This window comes from Komagataella phaffii, chromosome 2, assembly GCF_000027005.1.
Source record: "Komagataella phaffii GS115 chromosome 2, complete sequence".
NCBI lineage: Eukaryota > Fungi > Ascomycota > Pichiomycetes > Pichiales > Pichiaceae > Komagataella > Komagataella phaffii.
The window spans coordinates 1,675,638-1,686,847 of record NC_012964.1 but is presented as its reverse complement, the minus strand read 5'-3'; the positions used below and the strand labels follow the sequence as shown (position 1 = coordinate 1,686,847).

The 11,210-nt window shown below is 41.3% G+C and overlaps 6 protein-coding genes across 6 annotated transcripts; 3 read left to right on the top strand and 3 right to left on the bottom strand.

Moving 5' to 3' along the window:
• Positions 1 to 82: 82 nt before the first annotated feature.
• On the top strand, positions 83 to 496 carry PAS_chr2-2_0375 (Peptidyl-prolyl cis-trans isomerase (PPIase), binds to the drugs FK506 and rapamycin; the record flags this gene model as incomplete). The annotated part of the gene is made up of 1 exon (XM_002491765.1): positions 83 to 496. One exon carries the CDS (start codon positions 83 to 85, stop codon positions 494 to 496), a length of 414 nt encoding a protein of 137 aa, XP_002491810.1.
• A 74-nt stretch (positions 497 to 570) lies between these two features.
• Positions 571 to 1,284, bottom strand: PAS_chr2-2_0376 (Hypothetical protein; the record flags this gene model as incomplete). The annotated part of the gene is made up of 1 exon (XM_002491764.1): positions 571 to 1,284. One exon carries the CDS (start codon positions 1,282 to 1,284, stop codon positions 571 to 573), a length of 714 nt encoding a protein of 237 aa, XP_002491809.1.
• Positions 1,285 to 1,461: 177 nt separating this feature from the next.
• Positions 1,462 to 2,871, top strand: PAS_chr2-2_0377 (Mitochondrial ribosomal component of the small subunit; the record flags this gene model as incomplete). Its single annotated transcript, XM_002491763.1, has 1 exon — positions 1,462 to 2,871. One exon carries the CDS (start codon positions 1,462 to 1,464, stop codon positions 2,869 to 2,871), a length of 1,410 nt encoding a protein of 469 aa, XP_002491808.1.
• A 577-nt stretch (positions 2,872 to 3,448) lies between these two features.
• PAS_chr2-2_0378 (Topoisomerase II-associated deadenylation-dependent mRNA-decapping factor) lies at positions 3,449 to 5,950 on the bottom strand (the record flags this gene model as incomplete). Its single annotated transcript, XM_002491762.1, has 1 exon — positions 3,449 to 5,950. One exon carries the CDS (start codon positions 5,948 to 5,950, stop codon positions 3,449 to 3,451), a length of 2,502 nt encoding a protein of 833 aa, XP_002491807.1.
• Positions 5,951 to 6,190: 240 nt separating this feature from the next.
• Positions 6,191 to 8,017, top strand: PAS_chr2-2_0379 (putative RNA m(5)C methyltransferase; the record flags this gene model as incomplete). The annotated part of the gene is made up of 1 exon (XM_002491761.1): positions 6,191 to 8,017. The coding sequence occupies one exon, from the start codon at positions 6,191 to 6,193 to the stop codon at positions 8,015 to 8,017; it is 1,827 nt and encodes a 608-aa protein (XP_002491806.1).
• A 34-nt stretch (positions 8,018 to 8,051) lies between these two features.
• PAS_chr2-2_0380 (Zinc-dependent metallopeptidase yscII, may have a role in obtaining leucine from dipeptide substrate) lies at positions 8,052 to 10,817 on the bottom strand (the record flags this gene model as incomplete). Its single annotated transcript, XM_002491760.1, has 1 exon — positions 8,052 to 10,817. One exon carries the CDS (start codon positions 10,815 to 10,817, stop codon positions 8,052 to 8,054), a length of 2,766 nt encoding a protein of 921 aa, XP_002491805.1.
• Positions 10,818 to 11,210: the final 393 nt, after the last annotated feature.

Here is an 11,210-nt window from a genome sequence, read left to right as displayed (position 1 = left end):
ATAATAGATTATGTAATCGATGTGTTTCTTGTACTATAAGGTGCGAGCAGGTTGCCATCCGCGCCACCACTCTCTGACATATATGTTAACCTCCTCTCTGTTTAGAAGAACCTTAACTCAAACTTGCCGAAGAACTTTTATATCAAGTGCATTTAGTATGTCCCAGAACCAAGAAGTAAAAATTGAACGTATTAGTCCAGGAGATGGGAAGTCATTTCCTTCCACGGGAGACCTAGTCACAATTCATTACGTCGGTACTCTTGAAAATGGAAAGAAGTTTGACTCCTCCAGAGATCGTAATCAGCCATTCCAAACTTACATTGGTGTTGGTCAGGTGATTCAGGGTTGGGACCAGGCCATTCCAAAACTGTCTATTGGAGAGATTGCAAGATTGACGATTCCAGGTCCACTAGCTTATGGATCCCGTGGATTCCCCAATATCATCCCCCCTAATGCTACTTTGATTTTCGAAGTAGAGCTTTTGGGGATCAATTAGAAGCGCTACGAAATGATAATTACTATTGCTAATGCTTTTTTGGTATTTGTGTACAGAATTAATTGATTAGCAATTTACCTTGCCCGAGTTCGCCTCTTGCTCGTTGTATCTTTGGGGTCTTTAATGGTGTCTTTGTCCTTGCGTGGAGTTCTTCTAGATATTCTAGAAGACGCTCTAGTGACTCTTTTGGGTGTATCTGTATCATCTAGCTCACTATCGTTGTTCCTCGTGTCTTCGTCATTAGAGTTTCTACTGCTGCCGTCAACATCATCTTGATCTTTTAGACGGTCTTTGGGAGTTCTCCGTCTTGTTCTATATCCAATTCCTTTATTGACGGGCGTTCTACTCCGCTCCCTATCCGATCTGTCAGATTCGTCTGAATTATCTATTCGCTTACGGCCCTTGGTTGTTGGTGTGAGAGTTTTTTCAATCTTAGTTGATCTTGTTCGAGTTCTTGGTGTTCCTTCTCGTTCTAACATGTGCTCGGGTTCGCCAACACCGGTGGCATCAGTCTCGTCTTCGTTTTGTGCCTCGTCATTGGACACATCTCTTGAAGCAATGTCCTCTTCATTTGGAGACTGGTCGGATAGATCCAAGTTTTCCAATTGCTTGAAATCGTAGTACTCCGCTAACTTATCCCAGGCATCCTTTTCGGTTACTGCATACCCAGCATCAGATAAAACCTTTACCAAAGCCTCCAAATGCTTGGCTTTGTCCTTTCCTACAGGACGATTGTAACATGCTGCACGGAGAAGAGCTATTTCCTCATCAAACTGCCAGCTCTTCATTGACAAAGGATCCTATAAGGATGTCAACAAAAGCTTATTAGGCTTTCAGTCGGACAGGAGGTCAAAGTAGTTTTGAGTACAACCGCGTATAATTAAGCACTACTCCTATGTGAATATTTTGACGAGCATTTTTTTCAGGACTTGGTCAACACCTACTTTTGTAAGACACCTGCCTTTATGCCACGCAAAGCAGTGCTGCTCAAGTCTCTTACCAGAGGCCGCCTGCGTGCTTCTATGAACAAATACAATTTGTTCAACCTCTATAAAAAACAGAGGCCAGGCTTCAATGGCCAGTCACTGTATCAACAAAAGTGGAACTCCAAGGCAGAGACTAGAGCCTATCACGGAGAACATCTTAGAGAAAGCAAATGGCAGCATATTTTTTCTCCCAAGCTGCAGGGAGTTGCTCAACTGGATGCCTCGTTGCAAGGGGGGAATACTGACGAAACACCCATGATGTTACAAACTTTTGCAGTTTTGGAGAAGCGTTTAGACGTGGCATTGTTCCGCGCCATGTTCGCAAGTAGTGTTCGTCAAGCCCGTCAGTATATAATACACAAGTATGTGTCTGTTAATGGGGTAGTGATGCGTCATCCAAATTATGAACTTAAGCCCGGCGATGTTTTTTCTGTTCGTCCTGACAAGGTCTTAGAAGCGTTGGGAAAGGCCAAGCCCGATCTTAAGACAAGTTACAAAGTTGATCAAATTCAAATATCCCGCTGGAACAAGTTTGTCAAAGAGAGTAAAGCTAGTCCTTTGGAGGTTTGGCAACGACAGCAGGCGAAGAAACAATCCCGCGGTGAGTCTAATTTAATTTCAACAGATGATAAGGAACGTGTGAAGAAAATTCGTGAATTCAACAACAAACTCCAGGCTAGGAGACAACTAAAACAGCAGTCCACCACACGCCAAAGTATTCTTGTTGACGTTATCGACATTGTGCGAGGAACTAAGAAAGATATTACTCCCGAGGTCTTTGAAAGTAAGTTTGGCTCAGGTTTGAAAGAGAAGGTATTTCAAATATATCAAACCTTAGGTGAAAAGCATAATTTGCTGAACCTGCCTGAGGATGAGAACACCTTAGAGCATGTTACAAAGTTTATCACTGATAAGGAGCCGATTGACGAATTCAAACAAAAAAGAACAAAGCAACTACTATCAGAGATCAATACCAAATACCTGGAACACATCAGAGAACAATTTGAGCAGAGTAAAGTTAGTGAAGATGCAAAGGAGCTCCCATATGACCCATCTTGGGCTGATTCTTTGAGACGACACAAGAATCTTAGTTTATGGGAAGAAGTTAAAGAACATGGCGAAAAATGCCTAAAAGTGAATTTTCCTTGGCAGAAAGGTTTGTTTGGGCGTCAAGATTCTACCAAAGCATACTTCACTCCATGGACGCCCAGGCCATTCCTTGCACCATTTGCAGTTTTACCCCAACATCTTGAAATCTCTTTCGAGACTTGCCATGCCGTCTATTTACGAGACCCAGTTTCCCGTCCTGGCGAGTCGGAGGTAATCACTCCATTGCCCGTTGACGTTCATAAACGTGCATACATGTGGTATCAAAGAAAGGGACAATAGATATTTTATCAGTATTCTCTTGTATATAGAATCATTAACAGATACACACTTTTCAAAACTTACTCTTTTCGATTTTGCAACAAAATTAGAAGCAAGGATGTGTGCCAAGCACTTTGTTTTATTCTCGTTCTGAACTCTTATTTCTCCCCTTCTCTGTTAAAATAATGTCTTCAACTAAACAATCAATACACTTAAGCTCCTATTAGTATACCAGTCTAATCACCTATCATCAAAATTGTCCCAGCGTATAATGTCTCAATGACTAGGCATATATCTGCATCTTATGCACCGTCACCTGTCATATCACAACAATTCTCAATCAAGGCAAAATAAAGAGTCCATAGTTCTCTTGCAAGCTGTTATTCAAAAGTTGTCAGCTTTGAACTCAGGTAGAATTTATACTACATCTCAATCAATGACTTCCTTGGAATAGGCCTGGTAATTTGAGAGTGGTAAACAAGAAATTAGGTTGCTCTTGTTTTTACTATGGTGCAACACCAAGATGTCTAATCTGATCCATGTCAATAAAGGACAGATAAGGTCTCGAGATTCCTACCTGTGACAATAGAAATCAACCTTAAGATTTTAGTTCAGTGATGTCATTCTCAGTTGCGTTCAAACCCATTACGTTGAGGAAAAGGTTCAAATTTGACAAAAGAATATTTGATTTCTCAACCTTAACTGGATCGTTGGTGGCTCTTAGGTTCTTCACTTGGTCAACTACATCGAAGATTTGTGTTCGGACTTCTCCCACAATAATCCTTTGATGGTTCAATCGGCCAGCCAGAGTTAAAGACGCCAAAAATTGCCAAACGTGTGAGTCGTCTGCTAGCTGTTGGTTCGATTTTGGAGGAAAGATAGACGATAACCGTCCTTCCAAAGATTGGAACAAGTTATCATAAACTGAACTCCATGTTGACAAATCTTCTCCACTTAACGTCTGAGATAATTCCTGTTTAATCAATTCCAGTCGTGAAATCAAAATGGTAATAATCGAAAGTCCAACTTTGGTAGTGCAAAGAAACAATAAGTTGTTGTTATTCAAGAGTACGATAAGCGATTCAAGAATGTCTTGAAATTTAGCCTCTGATAAAAAGAGGACTAAGGACTTCAAAACTGTACCCTGGAATTGCTCAATTGAGTTGTTGATCTCACTAGGAACTTGATAATCGTTACTCTCATATATCTTGTAGGATCCCTTCAAAATAACATAAAGCTTTTGTAAGTGGTTGAAGATCAAATTGACAAGGATAAGACGATGCTCGTTGGACAAAAAGTGGAACGTACGTGGGAACAACTTCATACCCTTTTCGTAGTAAAGGATTGAAATAAAAGACGGAATTTCTTCAGCATTGTTAATTTGCTGAGTGCCCATGGGCTCCAAATTCAAAGCTTCCCACAGTGAATTATCAGTGATGTCGACACCCTCACGCTCCTGAGATTCCAGTTTCAAAATTTCATCAAATATTTTTTCAATCAAATACAGTTGAAACGTTTGACTGGATTTTGAGAACTTCAATTCAATAGGAGATAATGTTTTCTTGATGGTAATGTCTTTGGCAGATCCTTCTCGCTCTTCATAAGTATCATCTTCTTTCCCTTCGGCCACCCTGTCAATCAAAGACTTGCCAACATCGAGTTGTTGTCTAGGTTTCTTTGATGTAGCAGAAGTTGTTTTACCAAACACCGGATGTTGCTCACTCTTACTCTTTTCGGCCTTCTTAGCATTTCTATTCCGAACAACGGTAACTGCAAGTGAAACTTGATGCTGCATCCGTTGAAGTGCAACATCAACCCTTTGGTCCTTACCACCTAATTTGTGACCACTCTGTTCGAGATATTTTTGTGCAATTACATTTGTGTCCCCGTTCGCATTGGGGTTGTTCAGAACTTTGTAAACCTGATAGTAGAAATCTTCGTTATAAGGATCGTCTGTCACAATCTGACTCAATTGGCTTTGAGTGCAATAGTCTTTATCCTTAGGAGTCATGAACCCGGAGCCACGTAGAATTCTCTCCAGCTTATGGTTTCTTCTTGCTAAACGCTCTCGTTCCTTAGGCGACAAGTTAGGATCATCAAGGTTATAAAATCGATCTTCATGGCGATGGTGAGAACGCAACTGATGATTCTGGCGGTTTTCGTATTTCGAGTAGTTCTCAACGGGCTCGGTAGGGTGGTGATGCTGCCTCTGAAGGGCAATTCTTCTCTGATGAGCTTCCTCGGATCCGAGAGCCGGCAAGCTCGATAAGTCAAAAGTTTTTCTTTCTTTAGTAGACCCGACAGGACGTTGCTGTTCTTCATCCAGCAAAGTATCCTGTGGCTCGGCTTTACGTTCTTTATCCAATTGGCCTTCGTTTGTAGGCGAATGAGAATCAGTCTGGGCTAGCCCCTCAGGTCCTGCGTTAGAATAGCCTTCGGTTGAAACTTGAGGCATTTGCATAACATGAGGAGGTACCGAGTTAGATAGTTGGGAAACTGGGAAGGGCTGAACTGATTGAGAAACTCCCTGCGGTGGTGGCTGCATCTGAGAAATGCCCTGATGTTGAACAGTAGAGGGCTGATACTGGCCATCAGGGGGTCCATAGTATGACTGATTAAATGGAGGCACCATGAATCCAAGAGGAACGCCATTGGGGAATTGCTGCATGAACTGCTGATTTTGCCCAGGATGAATGTTCGGAGGATAGCCATAAAATGGGGATTGTTGAGCTTCAGGACCTGTAGAAACGGACCCGCCCAAAAGCTGAGCCTCGATTTCCTCTAATGACAACACTTTCTCTGTAGGTTGAGACGGAGCTTGTTGTTGCGGTTTGGATTGAGAGCTTGGTTCCGACCACAACGAAGCCATTGGTTTCAACACATCTTCTACTGGAGTTCGAGCTGCCTGGGCATACAACATATTCGGAGGTTGAGCTGGGGCGCTAGGCACATTTGCTTTTGGTTTGCCGCCAGAAAAATCAAAGTTTTTACCAACATAAACATCACTGCCAAATGTCTCGTCATTCAACTCATCTTCATCCTCAAAATCCTTATAGGACTCATATCGGTCATCCTTTCTTTTCTTTGAATTCCAGGCCATTGTCTCGATGTTCAAATTCTGAAGGAATTCACAAACAGATTTTTTTGATGAAAATTACCGCAGTCAGGAGAAATGGACAAGGGGTCAGTTGGAAGGCTTCAAGGTGTTGATGGTTCTTGTCTTTTGCGTTGAGAAAGGTAGTGTCTTGTCTAATGGTAGTGTCTAGGTATTCATAAGGGAAAAAAAATTCCATAAAAATAAAAAAAAAATCAATTCTAGAATACTAAGTGATCGCAGAAAATGGGAAGAAAAGCTAAGGACAAACAATCAGCGCCTCCTTCTTATGAGGAATTTCACGGCATTCAGAAGGAGAGAAACTCCAAACGTTCTAGACGGGCTAAAGCTATAGAAAACTCAGCTTCAAAGAAACCGAAGAAGGAAACTTCCCCAAGTCCTAAAAAGAAATCTACGAAGGTCACCAGAGATAATTTAGACATTGAGGAAGATGATCAAGATCTTCCACATGTTGACTTAGAGGAGTTGAATGCTGCAAAGAAATCCTTATTTGAGGATTCTGCTGAAGAAGATGATGATGACTTCCAAGATGCGCTTGATGCAGATGAGTTTGTGGACTCTGATGAAGATGAAAGAGAGAAGCCAATGTTTTCCGATGACGAAGATGATGACTTGGAGGAATTGAATGCTACTAACATGGAGGCTTTGTCTCGTAAATTGGATGAAGAGCAAGAATTGGAAGCTTTGGAGGCAGAAGAAGAGCTTGTTCAAACTAATGTTCCAGAACCCCGAGCCATCGTTCTTCCAACACCTGAGGAAAAGGAATTAGAAGCGAGTCAACCACCGGATTTGACCGTTGTGAGGACTAGAATGATAGAAATTGTGAAGGTTTTAGAGAAGTTTAAGATACTAGCTCAAGAGGGAAAGAGTAGATCGCAGTATGTGGATCAACTTCTCGAAGACATATGCACCTATTTTGGGTACACACCATTCTTGGCTGAAAAATTATTTAATTTATTCTCTCCATCGGAAGCAATTGAGTTTTTTGAGGCCAACGAGATTGCCAGACCCGTCACAGTTAGAACTAACACTCTTAAGGCTCGTCGTAGAGATCTTGCTCAAAAGCTGGTTAATAAGGGTGTCAACTTACAACCCATTGGAAAGTGGACCAAAGTTGGCCTGCAAATTTTTGACTCTCAAGTTCCAATTGGTGCCACCCCTGAATATCTTGCCGGACATTACATTTTACAAGCAGCTTCATCGTTTCTTCCCGTCATGGCCTTGGATCCCCAAGAGAACGAACGTATCTTAGATATGGCAGCTGCTCCTGGAGGAAAGACAACATTTATTTCTGCCATGATGAAAAACACTGGTTGCGTATTCGCCAACGACTCAAACAAAGCAAGAACGAAGTCTTTAATTGCCAATATTCATCGTCTTGGGTGTAGGAATACTGTCGTGTCCAATTATGATGCTAGGGAATTTCCTAAAGTTATTGGCGGCTTTGATAGGGTTCTTTTAGATGCTCCATGCTCTGGCACTGGTGTCATCGCCAAAGACTCCAATGTCAAAGTTGCTAGAACCGAAAAGGACTTTATACAGATTCCTTATTTGCAAAGGCAACTTTTACTATCAGCAATTGATTCGGTCAATGCTAACTCTCGTTCTGGAGGTATCATTGTGTATTCTACCTGCTCTGTTGCTGTAGAAGAAAACGAAGCAGTTGTTAACTATGCTCTGAAAAAGAGACCAAATGTGAGGTTAGTTGACACAGGACTCACGATAGGTAAACCTGGTTTTACGTCCTACAGAGGCATGAAATATCATCCCTCTGTAAATCTTACGAGAAGATATTATCCTCATACTTATAATGTGGATGGATTTTTCGTAGCCAAATTCAAAAAAATTCATTCCTCCATTCATGATGAGTCTAAGGCAGGTGCCAAGGAGAAGGAAGCAGCTGCGCGTTCAGAAGGTGCTGAGAAAGGCATTATCAAAGACGACTTTGCTCACTTTGACTCGGATGAAGATAAGGAGCTAATAGAAACTTCCTTCAAGAGAAATCTGAAGAGGAGAGGAATCAATCCTAATGCAAAGAATATACAACTATGATAAATAAATTGTAATATAGAAAATATGCTTTAAACTATTTTTTGTATCCCTGCTCACGTAGCCAATCGGATACATTCCTAGAGTCACGTTGTACCCAACTTGCCTTGGATTGGATGGTGTCTAACGCCTGGGCCAAACCCTGGTCGAAGCCTTTGGTATCCTTTGATGCAAAGAAATCTTTGACACGCTTTTGATCATCCAAGGAAGTGAACCCAGAAGTACTGATAGTAACCACAGAACCAAGCATTGACAGACCAGGTGGAAGCAATTTATAAATCTTGTCCCAATTAAGAGTCAACCACTTGAAAAGTGACTCTACTCCTATCTTAGTCGCACGAAGGCCTTGCATTGGTACGTAAATATCTTGTGACCTTACGGAACCATCAAATAACAGTGCCAGGGTCTTTGCGATCAAGATGGGATCTTCAAACCTTCCGAGAGACCTAAGAGCAATAATTTTCTCATCAATAGATACAGGGTTCTTGTAGATGTCGAGTAACTGATCCCATTCCTTTTCAGATCCTTGGGCCGCAACAGTTTGAAACGTAACTGCCTTTATGTTAGGGTGAATGGCAGTCTTATCACCAGCAACGTATTTTTGAAAGTTTATCAATGCTGATTTAACTACTCCTGGTACTTTTGCACCAGCAGCAGTAGCATATAGAAGGCTCTTTAGTCTTTGTTCAAGGAATGGTTCATTATCATTGAATGACCATCCGATACTTTTGATCTTCGTAGAAATAAGGTCTCTTACGAAAGCATTCAGGGCGTCAATGTCAGATTGGGATTCAAATAACCAAGCTGCTTTTAAAGCTGCAACACGGGAAGTTATTTCGTCCCAGACAACAAAGCTAGACTCATCTTTCCATGAATTTACAAGGTTCAAAAAGTTCCTTGTAGATGAGTGACCAGAACTAGCCAGAGCGCCCGCATCCGCAACCAAACCAGCACGGTCTTCTACACTTAGAAGGTGAGGTTGCTTTCCAAGTTTGATCCATCTCTCTGGTGCATAATTGGTCCTGTAAATACCGGCTTGTTCAGCATTAACTTTGAAAAAGTCAGAATTCTGGATATCTACTGACATTGACCTTGAGTCAAGGACCAGCGACTCATCAGTTGAGCTTTCTGTTTTGAGTCCCAAAAAAACAGGATAAATCGTCGTATCCTCTTCAGGAGTTACATCACCAGTAGTTAAATATCTGTTCTGAGTAAAAGTGATACGGTTTGCATTTTCAGTTACTGAGATGATTGGAAATCCAATTTTACCAGTCCAGATACTCATAACTTTGACCACATCTTTTCCAGACACCTCAGAAAGCGATTCCCACAAATCGGTGGTTTTCGTATTACCATACCTGTGCTTTTTTAAATAACTGGAGACTCCCTTAATGAACACATCCTCTCCGAGCCATTTGGAGATCATTTTTAGCAAGGAGGATCCTTTAGAATAGGAAATTGCGTCAAAAATTTGATTGATCTCGTCGGCCCTTTTCACAGGAACTTCAATAGGGTGAGAAGCACGTAGAGCGTCCAGAGCCAGAGCCTGTTGTAAAGAATCTGTAACATATTGTTCCCATACTTTCCAATCAGGGAAAAACTTGTCACAAGAGTACCAAGACATCCATGTAGCAAAGCCTTCATTCAGCCAAAGGCCCTCCCACCACTCCATTGTGACAAGATTACCAAACCACTGATGCGCCAATTCGTGTTGGACAACTTCTGCAACACGTTGCTTAGTAGCCAAATTTGAATTTTTTTCATCGTACAGCAAATCAACAACTCTATAGGTAACAAGCCCAAAGTTTTCCATAGCTCCTGCACTGAAATCATGAATCGCCACCATGTCCATCTTTGGAAGAGGATAATCAATATCAAACTGTTGCTCAAAGAATTCTAATGTTTTAGCAGCAAGCTCGACAGAAAAACGACCCTGCTTCTCTAAACCAGGGGTGGCATAAACTCTGACAGGAATGCGATAGTTATAGTCGGCTTCAATATATTTTAAATCACCAACAATAAAAGCAATTAGGTAAGTAGAAATTAGTGGAGTGGGATTGAATATCACCTTCTTCCTTCTATCTCCGAGAGATTGTTCCTCTTTCACGTCCATGTTTGAGAGACAAGTAAGTTTCTGATCAGCAATGAGGGCAATGTTGAATACGGCTTTTAGCGATGGCTCATCAAAGGAAGGGAAAGCACGACGACAATCTGTTGGCTCCATCTGGGTAGTTGCCAAATATTTAGTTTCTCCATTCTCTTCATATGAAGAGCGGTAAAAACCGGCCATCTTATCATTCAATTCACCAACAAATTTCAACTGCAGCTGCACCTTATCTCCCTTTACTAGAGTACCCTCTTTGAATTGAAAAGTGAGCGATTGGTCATCATCATTGCTTGTCACATGAAGCGGGGGAGTCTTAGACTTGTTTGAAGTTATCAATAGTGAATCTTGGAGATCGATGTCTAGAGCGTGTAGCGTAATAGAACTGGAGTCCTCCTGAACATCTAAATGTATAGTCTCTTCTCCGTTAAACTTGAAGGTAGAAAATAAGGGCTCCAATGTCAAATCATATTTGGTAGGCCTAACATTGGCTGGTAGCAATTGACGCTCTGGAAGTTTAGTAGAAGTACTCATATCTATCTTGCGGTGGCAACAGTAGTGAGAGTGGCGCCTTAAACCTTGGGTACGTGAGTGAGAATTTTTATGAAATACACGAATGGCAGACAGAGCCTGGCCCATTGAGATATGCGACGAAATTGTATGTCTGAAGGGCCGAAAGGATGAGACCAAAAAACGCATCCTCTTCTGACTATGTAGCTATGAAAGAAAGCTAATAAAGAGTAGAAAATGGAAGGTAAAAGGTTAAGAAAGAAGGAGATGAGCAAAACCCTTCAATCCGCGAGGATTCCATCATCAATTGGATGCGAAATGAAGATGAAGAGTCAATAGGTAAATCTTCAATCCAAGGTTATTAGTCCTAGAATATAGCAGTCTATGATGCTTTGCGACTGGAGTTGTCACTAGTCAGGGAGATTGTATAAATTAAACATATAAAAACAATCTTGCATGATAGATTACAATGGACAAGCTCCATAACCGTTTCAATTACACGATTGTAACTAGTTCAATCTGGTAATAATTAAGTACCTCTTATAATTAGAATGAAATAGCAGCATGAAAATGATTGGGGCC